This window comes from Staurois parvus, unplaced genomic scaffold, assembly GCF_062004578.1.
Source record: "Staurois parvus isolate SC_StPar_1 unplaced genomic scaffold, SC_StPar_1.0 ptg001130l, whole genome shotgun sequence".
NCBI lineage: Eukaryota > Metazoa > Chordata > Amphibia > Anura > Ranidae > Staurois > Staurois parvus.
In genome coordinates, this window is record NW_028318926.1 from 1,184,783 (window position 1) to 1,206,201 (window position 21,419).

General features: G+C 42.9%; 1 protein-coding gene across 1 annotated transcript in view; it reads left to right on the top strand.

Moving 5' to 3' along the window:
- The window catches only part of DPYSL5 (dihydropyrimidinase like 5), a 191,861-nt gene extending 175,564 nt beyond the window's left edge, over positions 1–16,297 (top strand). Inside the window, exons 12-13 of the mRNA XM_089659025.1 lie at positions 4,454–4,622; positions 12,457–16,297. Coding sequence (XP_089515151.1) covers positions 4,454–4,622; positions 12,457–12,542 — 255 coding nt within the window. The 3' untranslated portion in view covers positions 12,543–16,297. The remainder of the gene's footprint in view (positions 1–4,453; positions 4,623–12,456) is intronic.
- The last annotated feature ends 5,122 nt before the right edge of the window (positions 16,298–21,419 follow it).

A 21,419-nucleotide genomic window follows, 5' to 3' on the forward strand; every position in this document is an offset into this window, starting at 1 on the left:
TACAATTTTGGCCGTATTCAATATATTTCAATAAATATATATATATATATATACACTGTATGTTGAAATGTGTTTTTATTACAAAATACAGTCAGGTCCATAAATATTGGGACATCGACACAATTCTAACATTTTTGGCTCTATACATCACCACAATGGATTTGAAATGAAACGAACAAGATGTGCTTTAACTGCAGACTGTCAGCTTTAATTTGAGGGTATTTACATCCAAATCAGGTGAATGGTGTAGGAATTACAACAGTTTGCATATGTGCCTCCCACTTATTAAGGGACCAAAAGTAATGGGACAATTGGTTTCTCAGCTGTTCCATAGCCAGGTGTGTCTTATTCCCTCATTATCCCAATTACAATGAGCAGATAAAAGGTCCAGAGTTCATTTCAAGTGTGCTATTTGCATTTGGAATCTGTTGCTGTCAAGTCTCAAGATGAGATCCAAAAAGCTGTCACTATCAGTGAAGCAAGCCATCATTAGGCTGAAAAAACAAAACAAACCCATCAGAGAGATAGCAAAAACATTAGGCGTGGCCAAAACAACTGTTTGGAACATTCTTAAAAAGAAGGAACGCACCGGTGAGCTCAGCAACACCAAAAGACCCGGAAGACCACGGAAAACAACTGTGGTGGATGACCGAAGAATTCTTTCCCTGGTGAAGAAAACACCCTTCACAACAGTTGGCCAGATCAAGAACACTCTCCAGGAGGTAGGTGTATGTGTGTCAAAGTCAACAATCAAGAGAAGACTTCACCAGAGTGAATACAGAGGGTTCACCACAAGATGTAAACCATTGGTGAGCCTCAAAAACAGGAAGGCCAGATTAGAGTTTGCCAAACGACATCTAAAAAAGCCTTCAAAGTTCTGGAACAACATCCTATGGACAGATGAGACCAAGATCAACTTGTACCAGAGTGATGGGAAGAGAAGAGTATGGAGAAGGAAAGGAACTGCTCATGATCCTAAGCATACCACCTCATCAGTGAAGCATGGTGGTGGTAGTGTCATGGCGTGGGCATGTATGGCTGCCAATGGAACTGGTTCTCTTGTATTTATTGATGATGTGACTGCTGACAAAAGCAGCCGGATGAATTCTGAAGTGTTTCGGGAATATTATCTGCTCATATTCAGCCAAATGCTTCACAACTCATTGGATGCTTCACAGTGCAGATGGACAATGACCCAAAGCAGACTGCAAAAGCAACCAAAGAGTTTTTTAAGGGAAAGAAGTGGAAGGTTATGCAATGGCCAAGTCAATCACCTGACCTGAATCCGATTGAGCATACATTTCACTTGCTGAAGACAAAACGGAAGGGAAAATGCCCCAAGAACAAGCAGGAACTGAAGACAGTTGCAGTAGATGCCTGGCAGAGCATCACCAGGGATGAAACCCAGCGTCTGGTGATGTCTATGCGTTCCATACTTCAGGCTGTAATTGACTGCAAAGGATTTGCAACCAAATATTAAAAAGTGAAAGTTTGATGTATGATTATTATTCTGTCCCATTACTTTTGGTCTCTTATCAAGTGGGAGGCACATATGCAAACTGTTGTAATTCCTACACCGTTCACCTGATTTGGATGTAAATACCCTCAAATTAAAGCTGACAGTCTGCAGTTAAAGCACATCTTGTTCATTTCATTTCAAATCCATTGTGGTGGTGTATAGAGCCAAAAATGTTAGAATTGTGTCGATGTCCCAATATTTATGGACCTGACTGTATATGAAAACTATTTTTAAAGATACATTTCAAATATATTGTATGTCTTTAAAAATCCAAATCTACATTTTTGGAATGCATTTACAATTATATGTAAAAATGACTTTTTTATATGTTAAAAAAAATCTGAAGAATATATTTAAAAAATATATACCTTTTTTAAATATGTTCTTCAGATTTTTTTTTTTACATTGAAAAAAGTAATTTTAACATATATTTTTACATATATTTGTAAATGCACTCCAAAATGTAGATTTGTATTTTTAAAGTATATTTGAAATGTATTTTTAAAAATATGTTTCATATATTTTGTAATAAAAACGCATTTCAACATACAGTAAATATATTTTTTTTAATTGCAATATATTTTGAAATATATTGAATATGGACAAAATTGTAGTATTTCAAATACAGCATATGTCAATATATTTGTAAAGAATATTTTTAAAATATATTTCAGATATATTTTCCTTCTTGTGGGATGTATGACATCATTTGCCTAGGCATGAAACCAGGAAGTAACTGAAGAAATGTGGGAAAAAAAGTTTAAAACAAGTAAATAGGATATACCTTCCTATCTATTTACTAATGCTAACAGCCTAAGGATCACAAATAGTCCGTGTTGTTTGAGAGAGTGAAGTTCCACTTTAAGTGGTTTCGTGGGTCACCATAATGATGTGGCTGATTGGTGTCTATTATCTACAATTCCATTGACTCACCACTAGCTGGAGATCTTTGCTCACAGACATGCAGCTTTGTATGGTAAATGATCGCAGAACAGAATCATTGAATTGATATAAAACTGTAACACTGTGAGCGTTCGTTCATCGATCTGCAGTGTTGCTCATCACATGGACAACAAGCCATATCAATAGCCGGCACTCCACGTGACAATGTTGCTTGATTTACAGGTTAGAAAAGATAAAAGTCTTTACATTCTCCTTGTACATTTAAAGTGTTCCTAAACCCACAACAGTAAAATCAGTCTGTATATGCAGTAAAGCATGCTTGTTATACTCACTGTGGAACCTAAGGGGTTATTCCTCTGAATTGTGTAAAAATGGCTGTTTGATCCTGTCTTCTCTGAACCTCCCCTTCTTCCAGTGTCCCCCTCTTATCTCCTGATACTCCACACATGCTCAGTTTATTGTGTATTGCTAGAGAGGTTTTTTTTTTTCTTGGGAGAGTTCATGTGATCAGCACAGGGCCAATCAGCACTGTCAGGTCAGGGGTTCTGCATTCTCTTAGAGCAGAATGAAAACTCCTCCTGCAAGCTTTAACCAGTGCTCTGCTGGACACTGATAGAAGTCACAAGACTGCTATATACTGCTGATTAGAAAAGGTATTTAGCAGTTTACATTTACTAAAATAATTGCATTTCCATGTTGTTTGTACTGTGGAGACCAGATATAGTGAATGCAGGGTCCGGGGAGACCGGATATAGTGAATGCAGAGTCCAGGGAGGCCGGATATAGTGAATGCAGGGTCCAGGGAGACCGGATATAGTGAATGCAGGGTCCAGGGAGACCGGATATAGTGAATGCAGGGTCCGGGGAGACCGGATATAGTGAATGCAGGGTCTGGGGAGAGCGGATATAGTGAATGCAGGGTCCAGGGAGACCGGATATAGTGAATGCAGGGTCCGGGGAGACCGGATATAGTGAATGCGGGGTCCTGGGAGACCGGATATAGTGAATGCAGGGTCCGGGGAGACCGGATATAGTGAATGCAGGGTCTGGGGAGAGCGGATATAGTGAATGCAGGGTCCGGGGAGAGCGGATATAGTGAATGCAGGGTCCAGGGAGACCGGATATAGTGAATGCAGGGTCCGGGGAGACCGGATATAGTGAATGCAGGGTCCGGGGAGACCGGATATAGTGAATGCAGGGTCCGGGGAGACCGGATATAGTGAATGCAGGGTCCGGGGAGAGCGGATATAGTGAATGCAGGGTCTGGGGAGAGTGGATATAGTGAATGCAGGGTCCAGGGAGACCGGATATAGTGAATGCAGGGTCCGGGGAGACCGGATATAGTGAATGCAGGGTCCGGGGAGACCGGATATAGTGAATGCAGGGTCTGGAGAGAGCGGATATAGTGAATGCAGGGTCCGGGGAGAGCGGATATAGTGAATGCAGGGTCCGGGGAGACCGGATATAGTGAATGCAGGGTCCGGGGAGACCGGATATAGTGAATGCAGGGTCCGGGGAGACCGGATATAGTGAATGCAGGGTCCGGGGAGACCGGATATAGTGAATGCAGGGTCCGGGGAGACCAGATATAGTGAATGCAGGGTCCGGGGAGACCGGATATAGTGAATGCAGGGTCCGGGGAGACCAGATATAGTGAATGCAGGGTCCGGGGAGACTGGATATAGTGAATGCTGGGTCCGGGGAGACCAGATACAGTGAATGCAGGGTCCGGGGAGACCGGATACAGTGAATGCAGGGTCCGGGGAGACCGGATATAGTGAATGCAGGGTCCGGGGAGACCGGATATAGTGAATGCAGGGTCCGGGGAGACCAGATACAGTGAATGCAGGGTCCGGGGAGACCGGATATAGTGAATGCAGGGTCCGGGGAGACCGGATATAGTGAATGCAGGGTCCTGGGTTTAGTTACACTTTAAAACATAACATTGTAAAGTCAGCCATAGAAGGAATGTGCACTGTGTTCCACCATGTGTAAAAAAAAAAAAAAAGTAATCTCTCTCCTTTCATTCAGATCCTGAGCCTAAAGTGCGTAGACCGCACCCCGTATCAGGGAGATGTAGCTGTCGTGGTGCATGCTGGGAAGAAAGAGACAGGAAGTCCGCTGGCAGACACTCCCACTCGGCCAACCACCCGTCACGGAGGCATGCGGGACCTCCACGAGTCCAGCTTCAGCCTGTCCGGTAAGTGGGGAGGAATGTGTACACTGAGCTACTTTAAAAGGGTTCTAAAGGCAAAAGATTTTTTTTCTTACCTTTAAAAGAGAAGTATGATAATTTTTTTTTTCTAATCATACTAACCTAGGTGGATGCAGCATCGGTCCCCCGTTGGCTCTAAGGGTGAGAACTCAGCGATCACATGACTGCTGATCGCTGAGTTCTCATCTCCGCGATCACATGACTGCTGATCGCTGAGTTCTCATCTCCGCTGTGAGCAGAGAGCGGTGACTATCAGTCACTGCTCTCTGCTCAGCTTTCCCCCCCCCAGTTCTCACTGGAGCGCTGGGCTGTGGAGGAGGAGGGAGCGTCTGATTCAGGCTCCCAGCGGCTTGCTGAGAGGCCGAGCTAAGTGCCGCTCCAGACTCTGGGGTGGATCCCGACTTTTCGAGCTTACAATCTAGGAGGGAGGGGATGGTGATACAGGAGGAGATAGCTGTGGGGGATGGAGTGGTAGGAAGAGTGGAGGAGGTCAGCAAGTTAGCAGGGGGTGGGGTAGGCTTCCCTGAAGAGATGGGTTTTCAGGGTGCGCCTAAAGGAGAGGAGAGTAGGTGATAATCTGATGGGTTGGGGCAGGGAGTGACATCAGCCGACAGCGGGCTTCAGGCCTCTGTCAGCTGAAAACGGGTCACAGGAGGGCAGAACGAACTGAGCTCCTGTGACCTATAGGAGAAGTACACCCAAAAGAGCTTTGACTGTACTTCTCCTTTAATGCATTGTATGCATTGAGGTAACCCCCCCCCCCCAGCCCCCCTTATACTTACCTGAACTCCATCTCGATTCAGCGATGTGCATGGAGAGCTCTCCCTGGTCTCTTCCTCCTCATTGGCTCACACAGCAACGGAGGCCATTGGCTCCTGCTGCTGTCAATTACAGCCAATGAGCCAAAGAAGGCAGGGGGGCAAGCCATGCTCTGTGTGTGTGAAGGTCCATTCACAGGAGCGGGGCTCAGGAGCGAACCTGCCTGAATGCCCATTTAGAAAAGAGGCTTGCAATTGGGGGGAGGAGCCAGGACCTGAAAAGAGGAGGATCAGGGCTGCTCTGTGCAAAACAAAGCAGGTAAGTATAACTTTGTTATTTAGAAAAAAAAAATCAACCTTTAGAACCACTTTTTTCCGGTATCTCTAAAACGTTACTTTTACACTGGGGCTCTGAATTGTATGTGGTGTTGCTGGAGTTCTGCGACTGATCATGCAGCAAAGTGACGCGACTTCAGGCCATATGGAGGAAGCTGGTGGGAACAAGGAATTAGGTACGCATTTCACCCTCCTATCCCCCTAGAAAATGAGTATTTAACCCTTGCAGTGCGGCCGGGACTTCACTTGTCACATACTAGTTCCGGGTCATCGGTATAGAAAGCATTCTCAGTGACAGCTGGGCAGTTGGCATTTTCTGAGTGCTGAGTGCCGCCCTGTGCATCTTTTTCAAGACAGGTTGGGCTGCAGTCCGAATTTAAAGCGGACCTTTCACAACCAAGCAAGGTTCGCTGATTTTGTGTCACTCCTCCCTCTCCCTTCCTTCTACATCGAACACTGAGGAAGGATAAAAAAAAAATTGATCTGTCACTTTTGGATTACCCGGATGTCAACAGCGCCATTTTTAAAAACAAACGCATTCGAAAACACCGATTTTGGTGTTCTGAATGCTTTCCAGTGCAGAGGAGGGATTTGGAGTCTTATTGACCCCAGATCCCTCCTTAAAGAGTACCTGTCACGTGCCTATTGCTGTCACAGGGGATGTTTACATTCCTAGCGACAGCGATAAAAGCTATTTAAAAAAATGAAAGCAACAGTGTAAAAATGAATTAATAATTGGGAAAAAAAGTAAAGTGCGCCCTTGCTTGTGCGCAAAGACGAACGCAGGCGTTGGCCCCACATGCGCAAAGACGAATGCAGGCGTCGGCCCTGCACGCATGCAAACAGCGATCGTTCCAGACATGTGAGGTATCGCCGTGAACGTTAGATCATGGGCAGTAATTCTAGTGCGGATAGATAGGAGAGAAGAGAAAACGGCGGAGCCACTCTAACTGTAGACTGTTAAATAGCAGGCTGATTTAATGATAAAAACACACAAGAGATGAAATAAAACAGGCATGTCGGTATGTGAGAGGTCCGGTGATGCTGATGGTCCTGTGCGGTACTCCTGTATGTCCCCGCCACTCCGGTGGTTTCCAGGGCTCGGGGGTGGCAGAAAGGCGCAGGGAGGCTCTGTAAGATGGTGTCACTTGGGACCGGATCTCCAAATATTATTATTATTATACAGTATTTATAAAGTGCCAATAGTTCGCTCAGCGCTGTACATTACAGAGGGGGACAGAACATGTGACAGAACAATACCAATACAATGCAAAACATGAGGGGATCGAGGGCCCTGCTCTTTGGAGCTTACAATCTAGGAGGGAGGGGATGGTGGCACAGGAGGAGATAACTGTGGGGGATGGAGTGGTAGGAAGAGTGGAGGAGGTCGGCAAGTTAGCAGGGGGTGGGGTAGGCTTCCCTGAAGAGATGGGTTTTCAGGGTGCGCCTAAAGGAGAGGAGAGTAGGTGATAATCTGATGGGTTGGGGCAGGGAGTTCCAGAGGATGGGTGACACCCTGGAGAAGTCCTGGAGGCGGGCATGGGAGGAGGAGACCAGGGAACTAGAGAGAAGGAGGTCTTGTGAGGAGCGGAGTGTGCGTGCTGGGCGGTACTTGGATATTAGGTCGGTGATGTAGTTCGGGGCAGTGTGGTGGACGGCTTTGTACGTCAGTGTTAGGATTTTGAATTTGATCCGTTGGGCAATCGGAAGCCAGTGGAGGGATTGGCAGAGGGGGGTGGCGGAGATGGAGCTGTTGGAAAGGTGAATGAGTCTGGCAGCCGTATTCAGGATGGACTGAAGCGGTGATAGCCAGCGGCGAGGCAGGCCAGTGAGGAGGGAGTTGCAGTAGTCGAGTCGTGATATGATGAGGGAGTGGATGAGCTGTTTAGTGGTTTCTGGGGTTAGGAACGTGCGGATTTTGGCGATGTTGCGGAGGTGGAGTCTGCACGAGTTTGTGAAAGATTAAAGAGTTTTGTTAAAATATGGCGCACGTTCGGAGCATGCACACTCCTTCCTCAGGCCAAAGTAATTCTAGAACCAGACCTCCTCTGTAAATCCAAAGTGGTAACCTGTAAAGGCTTTTAAAGCGTCACCTATGGATAGTAAAATTTACATCGCTTGTCGCCATTCCACGTGTGCGCAATTTTAAAGCGGGACATGTTTGATATCTACTTATTTGGTTTAACATTATGTTATATATTTAAAAAAAAAAAAAAGGTTATATGGTTTTTTTTTTGCTTTTATAATTAAAAATAGTGTATTTTTTCCCCCCCAAAAAAAGCGTTTTTAAAAAAATGCTGCACAAATACTGTGTGATATCAATAAATTGTAAAATCCACCAATTTATTCTCCATTGCTTCTGCTTTAAAACATATATAATGTTTGGGGGTTCTAAGACATTTTCTTATTCTTATTGTAACTTGTAAACAAATAGTGCCAGAAATGGTCTTGGTCTTCAAGTGGTTAAAGTACAGGTTTACCTCGGTTTACGAACACCACGGTTAATGGGATTTTCGGTTTACGAATGAAAATCCATTGAAAATAATGGCTCGGTTTACAAATTTATTTCGCAATACGAACGGATTAATTGGTTTTCAATGCATTTTACAATTTTTTTTTAATCATGCCCCTGTACAGTACTATGCCTTTGTAAGTGCACTTTACAAAGAGTTTTGAACAGAGAAGACTTTTTTTTTACTTTTTTCTGACCTCCGGAATGGATTAATTGATTTTAAGTGCATTTACAATTTTTTTTAACCATGTACCTTTTATGCCTTTACAATGCACTTTATAAATGAGTTTTGAACAGATAAGACTTTTTTTCTGACCTCCGGAACGGATTAATTTGTTACAAATTAATTTTTAATCATGTCTCCTAGATTGTAAGCTCCCAGGATCAGGCCCTCCTTCCCCTCTTGTATTGAACTGTATTGTTGCTGTATTGTCTCCCGTTATATTGTAAAGCGCTGAGCAAACTATATAAACTGTATAAATCCTGTATAATCATAATGTCCCTGTACAGTATTTATGCCTTTAAAGTGCACTTTATAAAGAGTTTTGAACAGATAAGACTTTTTTTTTTTACTTTTTTCTAACCTCCAGAACGGATTAATTGGTTTTCAATGCATTTACAAATTAATTTTTAATCATGTCCCTTTATGCCTTTAAAGTGCACTTTATAAATGAGTTTTGAACAGATAATACTTTTTTCTGACCTCTGGAACGGATTAATTGGTTTTCAATGCGTTTACAAATTAATTTTTAATCATGTCGAGTTTTGAACAGATAAAATACTTTTTTCTGACCTCCAGAACGGATTAATTGGTTTTCAGTGCATTCCTATGGGAAACTACGTTTCGGTTTATGAATTTTGTGCATTACAAAAAGTCCCGCAGAACGAATTAAATTCGCAAACCGAGGTATGCCTGTATACTAATTATGGATAGAGTAGGGAACGGTTACCTTCTGTTGGATTTTTTTTTCCTTTGGTCTGTGTGCCAATGGAGTGATTTCTCTTCACATCCTGTTCTGTAGACATGGCAGGAAGTAAGAGAAAATCAATGTAAAGTGAGGGAAATAATCTGTATCTATAAGATGTAAGATATGTCTGGAATTTAATATATGGACCCCTGGCATGGCACTATCCCAGCATATATCTAGAACAGGAGTCTACAGTTGCATCCGGTCAAACCAAGTGGTCCTGTTCTATCTCCAATGAAAATGGGAATTTGTGTGTGTCAGCCACCGGGAGGATTAATCTGTAATATCACATTGAACAACAGTAATAAAAAAAAAAAAAAAAAAATATATATATATATATATATATATATATATATACTTTTAGTGGTTCATCATAAAAAATGAAGTCACACTTCACATTTTAAAACCAAATGATCTATGAAGATATCAGCATGTGGTTACATTCAAATAGCAGTGAGATGCAGAATGAGCGTATAGGATCAACACGTTTCGCTGCATTTGCTTCCTCAGGATCCACGCTTTAGCTGAACCACTATAACAATAGAAATACAGTCATAAACAAACAAATCTAAGGTAAGAGTATTGACATCAAATTAATTAATAATCGTAACAAGTATCCAACAGTTGGGGGGGGGGGGGGAAGGGGAGACAAAAGGAATCTCCCCAATTTCGAGGGGCGACCCATGGAGGGACTAACATGTAAAGCGCCAGGGAGAAAGCAAACATAAAGAGTGCAGGATGCACATATCATAACATAACACTTACCTAGTATTGGCTGCAAGTATATTTATTTATTTCATGTACTTATGTAGCGTCTGCAATTTACACAGCACTTTACATATACAGTTGCAAGAAAAAGTATGTGAACCCCTTGGTATTACGTGGAGTTTTGCATGAAATGGGCATAAAATGTGCTCTGAACATCATCTAAGTCACAACAATAGAAGAACACAGTCTGCTGAACATAATACTACACAAACATTAGATGTTGCCATGATTTAATTGCACATAACATGTAAACATTCACAGTGCAGGGAGGAAAAAGTATGTGAACCTTTGGACTTAATAACTGGTTGACCCTCCTTTGGCAGCAATAACCTCAACCAAACGTTTCCTGTTGTTGCAGATCAGACCTGCACAACGATCTGGAGTAATTTTGGACCACTCCTCTTCACAAAACTGTTTCAGTGTAGAAATATTCTTGGGATGTCTGGTGTGAATCGCTCTCTTAAGGTCATGCCACAGCATTTCAATCGGGTTGAGGTCAGGACTCTGACTGGGCCACTCCAGAAGGCGTATTCTGTGCTGTTGCAGCCATTGTTTTGTTGAATTACTTGTATGCTTTGGGTCATTGTCCTGTTGCATCACCCATCCTCTGCGGAGCTTCAGTTGGCGGACAGATGGTCGTACGTTTTCCTGCAAAATGTCTTGATAAACTCTGGAATTCATTTTCCCATCAATGACAACAATCCGTCCAGGCCCTGAGGCAGCAAAGCAGCCCCAAACCATGATGCTCCCTCCGCCATGTTTTACAGTAGGGATGAGGTTTTGATGTTGGTGTGCTGTGCCTTTTTTTCTCCACACATAGTGTTGTGTGTTCTTCCCAAACAACTCAATCTTGGTTTCATCTGTCCACAGTATATTTTGCCAGTAGTGCTGTGGAACATCCAGGTGCTCTTTTGCAAACTTCAAACGTGCTGCAATATTCTTTTTGGACAGCAATGGCTTCCTCCGTGGTGTCCTCCCATGTATTCCATTCTTGTTTAATGTTTTCCTTATTGTAGATGTGTCAACAAAAATGTTAGCATGTGCCAGAGATTTCTGTAGGTCTTTAGCTGACACTCTGGGATTCTTCTTTACCTCATGCAGCATTCTACGCTGTGCTCTTGCAGTCATTTTTACAGGACGACCTCGCCTAGGGAGAGTAGCAACAGTGCTAAACTTTCTCCATTTGTAGACAGTCTGTCTTACCGTGGACACATGAACATCAAGGCTTTTAGAGATACTTTTGTAACCCTTTCCAGCTTCATGCAAGTCAACAGGTCTTCTGAGAGCTCTTTTCTGCGAGGCATGGTTCACATCAGACAGTGCTTCTTGAAACCAGTAAACCCAAAACAGGTGTGTGTTTTTTAAGGGCAGGACAGCTGTCAGCAACACATCCAATATCATCACACTGATTGGAGTAAAGGTTGGCTCACTCCTGGCTCCAATTAGCTCTGGGAGAAGTCATTAAGCTAGGGCCTCACATACTTTTTCCTCCCTGCACTGTGAATGTTTACATGTTATGTGCAATTAAACCATGGCAACATCTAATGTTTTTGTAGCATTATGTTCAGCAGACTGTGTTCTTCTATTGTTGTGACTTAGATGACGTTCAGAGCACATTTTATGCCCAATTCATGCAAAACTCCACGTAATCCCAAGGGGTTCACATACTTTTTCTTGCAACTGTATATTGTACATTCACATCAGTCCCTAACCCTCAAGGGGTGTACAATCTAAGGTCCCTAACTCACATTCACACATACATATACTTGGGCCACGTTAGACAGGATCCAATTCACCTACCAGCATGTCTTTGGAGTGTGGAAGGAAACTGGAGTAACCGGAGGAAACCCACAGAGGCACAGGGAGAACATGCAGACTCCAGGCAGGTGGTGCCGTGGTTGGGATTCTAACCAATGACCCTAGTACTGCCAGGCGGAAGTGCCAGCCATTTAGCCACTGTGCTGCCCATCAAAGGGTTGGACTTTAGTAAGCAGTGCTTAGTTGTATAACGCGAGGGTCATAAGCCCTCTTTGGGATGTTCCTAATGATGATTAGAAAGATAATAATGTGTAAAACGCAGAAAAGCACATACCATACAAGTTGTGCCAGGCTTCATTAAACGTGTATGCCTTTCCTCCTCCAAAACATCCTCACCTAATGTCTTTAGAAGTCTGGAATAAATACATATGGCTCATCAACAGCTACAAGCTCAAATGGCCAAACCCAGCTGCCACCATCATCTCTGAGTATTCATTGGAAATATTCCTGTTCCAGTGACAACTCAACATTTGGATTTCCCATCACTTTCTGAATTGGTGACAACTCGGACAGATAGAGAGGATGAATCTCCGCAGCGAGTACAGAAATCTGACAAAGGGTCTAACTGAAAACGTTTTGGCTTTCGATACCTCTTACCTCCTGGATATGATTGAAGTTATCAGTGATGATGTTTTCATGATATCTCTGTCTCTCTTTAGGTGCTCAGATTGATGACCACGTCCCAAAACGAGCCTCAGCCAGGATCCTGGCACCCCCTGGAGGCAGATCCAGTGGGATCTGGTAAAAAGCACTGACCCAACACCCAACAATCCCCTGGTCCACTACACCCCACTCCTGCAGGAGATCCACACAACTTCCTACCCCATGTCACAAATCACAAACACCTGTAATATGTCGAGAGAGAGAGAGAGGAATCCACTGCGACTCTACATCTGCCTACACCAGACTACAGCGCCCCCCCTCTTAGGGATGGACGGTGATGAACCATCGAGCCGACCAGAAAATTACTCTTACCTGCCCAGAACTTGCTTGTGAATTCCTCCACCACCAACGTCTTAATTTCCCATCTGCTGTAGTGATAACCAATGTTATGTCCTGTGAAGTGTGCGAGGTGTGCCTCAGAGGTGTGAATGGTGCTGTCTTTGTGCTTCTTCGGTGTCATGTTGCAGGAGTAGAGGTGCGATTGGTGACCTACAGCCTTCCCATATGCCAAGCCAGAGCTGGCAGAGCTATCATCTGAAACAGATCCACTGTTGTTGCATAGTGCAGTAATAACAGAGAGACAAGCTCACATCTCTTATAAACTGCCCAGTTCCCCCATGCGTACTCCTCCTACATTGTCACAAGTGACAAAAACTCCCCCCTATTATTATTTATTTATTTATTTCAGGTATTTATATAGCGCCGTCAATTTACTCAGCGCTTTACATATATATTGTACATTCACATCAGTCCCTAATCCTCAAGGGGCATACAATCTAAGGTCCCTAACTCACATTCATACATACACATACTAGGGACAATTTAGACAGGAGCCAATTCACCTACCAGCATGTCTTTGGAGCGTGCAAGGAAACTGGAGTACCCGGGGGAAACCCACGTAGGCACAGAGAGAACATGCAAACACCAGGCAGGTGGTGCTGTGGTTGGGATTCGAACCACTGATCCGAGCACTGCCAGGCGGAAGTGCTAACCATTTAGCCACTGTGCTGCCCATTTCTATTTCAGAGGTCAGTCTCGCTGGTTTATAGCAACTTTTTTCCCACCCAGATTGTTGCTGGTAATCCAGTGGACTCTAAACATGATGTAGCCTGTTATATTCAGTGCAGGAAGGTTGAAGAGGTAAATTCATTGGTGGGGTGGCTTTTTTTTTTAAATCACTGCTTTTTTCCACCAATCTCTTCACTTCTCACTAGGTTGGTAACTTTTGGCACGTTTTGTTGGGGTGAACAAATACTGAGACCCAGAGCTGTCCTATATACACACACTAGAAATGAATGATTTAGTCAGACCAGAACTCTAAAACCACCCAGTGGCTGCAAGTGGTAATTCTGGACACTTGATTTGAATCAACTGGGTTGATTTACTAAAACTGCATGCTGCAAAATCTGGTGCAGATCTGCATAGAAACCAATCGGCATCCAGGTTTTATTGCCAAAGCTTAATTGAACAAGCTGAGGTTCGAAGCCGATTGACTACCATGCCTAGCTGTACCAGATTTTGCTCTCTCCAGTTTTAGCAAAGCTACCCTGTTGTGTTTCTTGGTCAGGCAGATGAAATTAAAGCAGACTGAGCAATCTTGGCATGAGGTACGGCGACTTCTTCTTTGACCCTCATATATCATCCACATTCAAGGGCTCTTCCATTACTGGGCTGCATCCAGCCACCCCTCACTATTCTAACAGCAATAATGTATGCGCAGCCTGGGGGAATGCTGGGAATTCACACTACGCCTCTATTCTTCAATGTATAAAAAAAAATACTTTTTATGGTGTCCTGCCGATAGAGTTTCAATGTAGAACTGTGTGTACATTAAATGTCATTCAGGAGTCAATTTGTTATTATAATTGGATTGTTTTATATTCCTTCCATAGACTTAAGTTATTTGAGTAATCAACTTGTTTGGGACCCTGTGGAGGCATTCATTAAAACATGCAAACCCCCAGTGTTCTAGGAACATTATACTACATGATGATGAACAATGTGTATATTATAGGGCCAGAAGTTTGTGGACACCTGACCTTCACACCTGCATGAGCATGATGGATATTCCATTCATGAATATTAATATGGGATTTTGCAGTCATAGAGCCAAAAGAGCATTTGTGAGTTCAGGTACTGATGTTGGATGAGAAGACCTGCTCACAATCAACGTTCCAATTAATCCCAAAGGTGTTCAGTAGGGTTGAGGTCAGGGCTCCGTGCAGGCCTCTCGAGTTCTTCAACGCCAAACTCCTCAAACCATGTTTTTATAGAACTGGCTTTGTGCTCAGGGCAATAGAACTGGCTTTGTGCAAACTGGTTGGAAGTGCACAATCCTCTAAAATGGTTTTTTATGCTGTACCCTTCACTGAAAACACCTCAACTCAGTCATTTGGAGGGGTGTCCACATACCATTGGCCATATAGTATATATAGGAGGCATGACATGCTCATTGATAAAATGTTACCCAAGGAGACTGACCAGAGTTCTTGGTATTCCTGGTATAAATTCTCCTCTCTAGCTTCTTGTGTTTTTTATTTCATGCATACATGACTGTCATATTACAGATTTAAAAAAAAAAACGTTTTGCACCATTCTGTTGGTGAGGTCATCAGGCCTTGCGAATTTTGTATTTTTGTAGATTCGCATGGTGTGCTCTAAAGAATAAGGATTCCATCCTGACTGGTTACTGGATCTAAACAATCATTAAAACAAGACAAGGCTTTTGGAATACTAAAATGGTAAGGTTCTGGCAAACCGCAGTTGGACTTTGGCATCATCAGACTACCAAGTAATTGATATGCCTTGGACGGACTTTGATGCTTATTGCCAAAAAAGCTTCTGGCCTTCTGTTATACTGGCAGCTCTAGAGCCATCGTATGAAGACCACATCTGATGAGAAGGTTTACCATATCTGATCATTTAACTATTGGATACTGAAATGTTTTGGAAGGCATTTTAACCTAGTTTTCAGCTGTTACCCTAAGATTAGGCCTAAAGTAGAATGAACAGCTTTAATACTTGCCGTTTGTATAGATTTTGCACCATAAACACTTAAATAACTGTCCAGTGTGGATTATTAGTGGTCTCTGTAGGGCCTTCTAAGGTGAAGAGTTCCATCTTTCTAAGTAAAGCCAAGAGTCCCATCGCACCACATGAGCCAAGATCTCTATCATGCAAAGTAAACCAAAATCTCACACAATGTAAAGCCAAGATCTCTGTTGTGTAAAGCCAAGAGCACCACTGTGCTAAAGAAACCAAAAGTTCCACTGCACCAAGTAAGACAAGGGCTCTATCATGCTAACTAAGCCAAAAGCTCCACCAGGCTTCCTAAAGCCAAGCTTTACTCCATGGTGTTGGATAAAGCCAAGAGCTCCATTGTTCTGAGTAAAGCCAAGAGCTCTATCATGCTAAGTAAAGTCAAGAGCTCCTTTGTGCTAAATTAAGCCATGAGCTTAATTGTGCTAAGTAAAGCCAAGAAGTCTATTGTGCTAAATGAATCAAAGAGGTCCATGCCTCTAACTAAAGTCAAGAGCTCCATTGCAGTAACAAAAAAGCCAAGAACTTTGTTGCAGTAAAAATTAAAAAAAAATAAAAAAAAAGAGAGAGAAGAGCTTCATAGCACAAAAAACATCCAACACGTATTTTTTGACCACCCAAGCCTTGCCAGTCTGCATATCAACCAATCTATCTTTTACTTGAATGTGCAAAACCCTTTTATTTTTATCCTTTATGCTTTTTAAGTTTCTATTTTATGTTAGCCATAGGTGGACAGTGGACATCTTGTGTGAATAGCTGTAGCCTTTAATAAAATAAAAGAATAAAAACGTGGAGAAAGGATGTTTTTTTTAGACAGCGGGTAGAGGGTTTTGACTGCTGAATACTATAGTAAGGATTCTCACATAAATGAATACGATACTGTAAAGCAGGGATTCTCTGTAAAATTGGAGAAATGGATTAGCAGATATTTAGACTGGGATCCATGAGTTGCAATTGCAGTTTGCTTTTGGATGGATTCTCATCAGAACTGGAAGAAATAGACCAGGAAAGTATTCTCTAACCGTAGAACCAAATCACATGGCCAGGTTTTTTTTTTTTTTTGGAAAATGGTTCCCTCTAAAATGCCGGAAAGTAGCTAATGACTGAATCGAAGATCATTGCCTTATTTTACCGGTTTGCTCATCAGATTTCCCACACTTTCCCCAGTGGGATATGCTCCAATCAAATTACTACCAGTTTTCAATCCACACCTTGATAAATATTACTGTGTGTGTATATATATATATTATATATATTAGTACGATTGTCATAACATTTGCCTGCCCTGTGGATTTATAAACATTTGATTCTTATGAAAGTGATCAAGCAGGTTTATTTTTTCCTACAGGGTTGTTGCCTTAAAAATGAAGATTGAAGACCAACCCGCCCCCCCCCTCCATTAGAGCATGGCACCATTTGCACCCTGTGTACCTAATATATTAGCTAACACCAATAGTTTATTTGCCCCACAGAGGCCTATTTATAAAGTTGATTAGCACACTTTTTACTAGCTTGCTGCCAATTTTTTTTTCTCCAGTTCCTCCTAACCTCCAACAAACTTCATTTGTACTCACAAGTAGTGCAAATTCATAAAGCCAGAATGTTGCACATCTCTCGCCTCTAGACCTTTCCCACTTTTTTGATGGGTTTCTTCCCAATAGGGATCCAGTAGTGAAGGTTCATGACTGGGTCCCTTTTTGGAAGAATTGCACTGAAGGAGTAATTTGGGGGCTCAGTCTGAAGGTTAATGACTGGGATCCTATTGGCTAGAACTCAACTGAAATAGTAAAATAGAGGGGAGGTCTGAAAGTTCATGGCTGGGACCCTATTGGATAGAACTCAGGTGAAGTAGTAAAACAGTGATGTAGTCTGAAGGTTCATGATTGGGACCCTATTGGGTAGAACTTAGTTGACGTAGTACAGTAGGGGCACAGTCTGAAGGTTCATGACTGGGACCTTATTGGGTAGAACTCAGATGAAGTAGTAAAATAGGGGCGTAGTCTGAATGTTCATGACTTGGACCTTATTGGGTAGAACTCAGCTGAAGTAGTACAATAGGGGCACAGTCTGAAGGTTCATGACTAGGACCCTCCTGCAATTTGGGAGGAACGCCTTGAAGGAGTAGGAGAGGGTCCGGTCCAAGGCGTAGGATAGGGGCAAAGTCTGCAGGCTCATATCTGGGCCCCTATTGGGGAAAAACACCTTGAAGGAATAGGAGAGGATCTGGACAAAGAGTAGGATAGGGGCACAGTCTGAAGGCTCATAACTGGGCCCCTATTGGGGAGGAACGCCTTGAAGGAGTAGGAGAGGGTCCGGTCCAAGGCGTAGGATAGGGGCAAAGTCTGCAGGCTCATATCTGGGCCCCTATTGGGGAAAAACACCTTGAAGGAATAGGAGAGGATCTGGACAAAGAGTAGGATAGGGGCACAGTCTGAAGGCTCATAACTGGGCCCCTATTGGGGAGAAACACCTTGAAGGAGTAGTAGAGGGGCTGGACAAGGAATAGGATAGGGGCATAGTCTAAAGGCTCATTACTGGGCCCCTATTGGGGAGAAACACCGTGAAGGAGTAGTAGAGGGTCTGGACAAGGAGTAGGATAGGGGTACAGTCTGAAGGCTCATAACTGGGCCCCAATTGGGGAGAAACACCTTGAAGGAGTAGTAGAGGGTCTGGACAAGGAGTAGGATAGGGGCATAGTCTGAAGGCTCATATCTGGGCCTCTATTGGGGAAAAACACCTTGAAGTAGTAGGAGAGGGTCCGGGACAAGGAGTAGGATAGGGGCACAGTCCGAAGGCTCATAACTGGGCCCCTATTTGGGAGGAACACCTTGAAGGAGTAGGAGAGGGTCCGGTCCAAGGAGTAGGATAGGGGCACAGTCTGAAGGCTCATAACTGGGCCCCTATTTGGGAGGAACACCTTGAAGTAGTAGGAGAGGGTCCGGGACAAGGAGTAGGATAGGGGCACAGTCTGAAGGCTCATAACTGGGCCCCTATTTGGGAGGAACACCTTGAAGTAGGAGAGGGTCCGGGACAAGGAGTAGAATAGGGGCACAGTCTGAAGGCTCATATCTGGGCCCCTATTGGGGAAAAACACCTTGAAGTAGTAGGAGAGGGTCCAGTCCAAGGAGTAGGATAGGGGCACAGTCTGAAGGCTCATATCTGGGCCCCTGTTGGGGAGAAACACCTTGGAGTAGCATAGAAAATGATTTACTATAAAACTAGAATTCAATCCATGGAAAAAGAAAGAAGGGTTCTCTTTGTAAAAGTGATGCGATGGTAGTGTACAGTGGGAAAGATTCTTTATAAAACCGTAGATAGGTAGGAATATAGAGATTCTCTTCATGTATACGGAGGTGTGATGTCCATATTCAGTAGGTGGGATTCTCTATTAAATTGTAGTCAGTTCAGAGGGGGAAGGCTTTTCTCTGTAAATGGAGGTGTAATTGCGGTATATATACGGAAGGATTCTCTATGAAACTTTGGGGTCGGATACATAGATATAGAGAGGGCAAGGATTCTCGTTGCATAAATCATGATTGCAGCATGCTGTAGGAAGATTTCTTCATGTAATTGTAGAATCAGGTCAGTGGATGAGGAGGGGTAAAGGGTGCTCTCCATATAAGAGGTGTAATTGCAGAATGGAAAGGATTCTCTGTGAAACTGTATAAGTGAACCAGTGGGTGCACAGAAGAAAATGATTTCCTATTGGTACCTGCGATTTCTTGATTTCAGTCAGCATTCTGTAAGAAATATCCATGAAACTAACACTGGGTTAGTTAATGATCATTTATGTTATGAAAGGATTCTTTACATCACAAGAGTACTAGAGATAAGGTGACAGATACTACGAACTACTTAATAAACATTGAAAATTGTACCACCACGGCAGTGAATATAGTACAGGGCAGACTCATAAAGTGTGCACAGAGCTATGATTGGAGTGTTTAGTAGGAAGGATTCTTTTTAAAAATGTGAAAGGTAATGGATTAGTGTAAGGAAGTTTGCAGTACTTGTACATAAACATTGATGCGATTGCAGTGTACGCTAGAAAAAGATTTTCTATGAAAATTTGGTGCTAGAGCAAAACATAAGAGAAGAATGGTCCTCTCATACCAGAGCTGTGATTTTAGTATGTAGTAGGAAGGATTCTTTATCAAACAGTAGTACTAGATCAGAAGATAAGAGGGCAGTTTGTTTTCCTCAGATCATGGATGTGGAGTTGTGATTTTAGTATGTAGTGAGAATGATTCTTTACCGAACTGTGCTACTAGATCAGAAGATAATAGGGAAGGAGTCTCTCAGATCATGGGCACAGAGCTTAGAGTTTAATATGCAGAAGGAAGGATTCTTTACCAAACTGTAGTACTAGATCAGAATAAAAGAGGGCAGTGGTTCTCCTCAGACCATGGATGTGGAGTTGTGAGTTTAGTATGCAGTAGGAAGGATTCTTTACCAAGCTGTACTACTAGATCAGAAGATAATAGGGAAGGAGTCTCTCAGATCAAGGATGTGGAGCTGAGAGTTTAATATGCAGAAGTAAGGATTCTTTACCAAACTGTAGGACTAGATCAGAAGATAATAGAGTTTAATATGCAGAAGGAAGGATTATTTACTAAACTGTTGTACTAGAGCAGAAGATGAGAGGGCAGTGATTCTCTTCAGACCATGGATGTGGAGTTGTGATTTTAGTATGTAGTGGGAAGGATTCTTTACAGAGCTGTGCTACTAGATCAGAAGGTAATAGGGAAGGAGTCTCTCAGATCATGGGCAGAGAGCTTAGAGTTTAATATGCAGAAGGAAGAATTCTTTACCAGACATTCATGCTAGATCAGAAGATAAAAGGGCAGTGATTCTCCTCAGATAATTGATGTGGAGTTGTGATTTTAGTATGAAGTGGGAAGGATTCTTTGCCAAGCTGTACTATTAGATCAGAAGATTAGAGAGAAGGAGTCTCTGAGATCATTAGTTTGATAAGCAGAAGGAAGGAATCTTTACCAAACTGTGGTGCTTGATCAGAAGATAAGAGGGTAAGTAAGCAGTCCCTTTGATTATGGACATGGACTTCTGAATCTAATATGCAATAGGAAGGATTCTTTGCCAAATGTAATGCTTGATGTGAAGATAAGAGGGGGATGGAGTTTCTCACATTTTGGACATGGTGCATAAAACCGTTACCAAACTGGCACTAAATCACCGGATATAAAAATGAAAGGATGACAATGTTTATGAAAATGTCATTGCAGTGGGAAGGATTCTCCTTAGATCCGCAGTACAAGGCGATGAGATTACAGTGTAGAAAGGGAAGGGTTCTTTTTTTGAAATTGTAGTAGTAGATCATTAGACAAAATGATTCTCTCAGACAATAATTTATATTGAAGCGTTTAGATGTAGTCCTAGATGGTAACCCCTTGTTAAGGGGAAGAACGTTTGAAGACAATAGGCAGGAAAGATTCCTACACAATGAATTTCCGGATCTATGATTGCAATGTGTGTGTGTGTTGGAGGGGGGGATACAGGCTTGTTCAGTAAAGCAATGCAAAGAACAAAGGTGACGTGCCTGCAACAATCCTCCGCAGCCAATCGGAATTCAGAGAAGCGAACTCTGGTCTCTTTAGATCACTACACTTGACCCTGGCGCTCTCTTGAATGAGCCTGTGTGTGGATTTAAAACCATTTCATTTAGTCCTAAAGCCTGAAGGGGGCCTTTTAAGGTGCAAGAAGAGAAAAAAAACAATAAAATTGTATCCATAAATTGTTATCCACAAAAGATCTGGCTGGGACTGCTGTGACTTGTAGTCCTTCCAGATCTCAGGTTACCTGGGCTCATTGGTATACAGCGCAGGCACTATGGTGTCCCTTCACTGTGATCTTTTTCTGTATCGTTTCCCCATTTTCAGTGTGTGTGTGCGTGCGTGCGTAT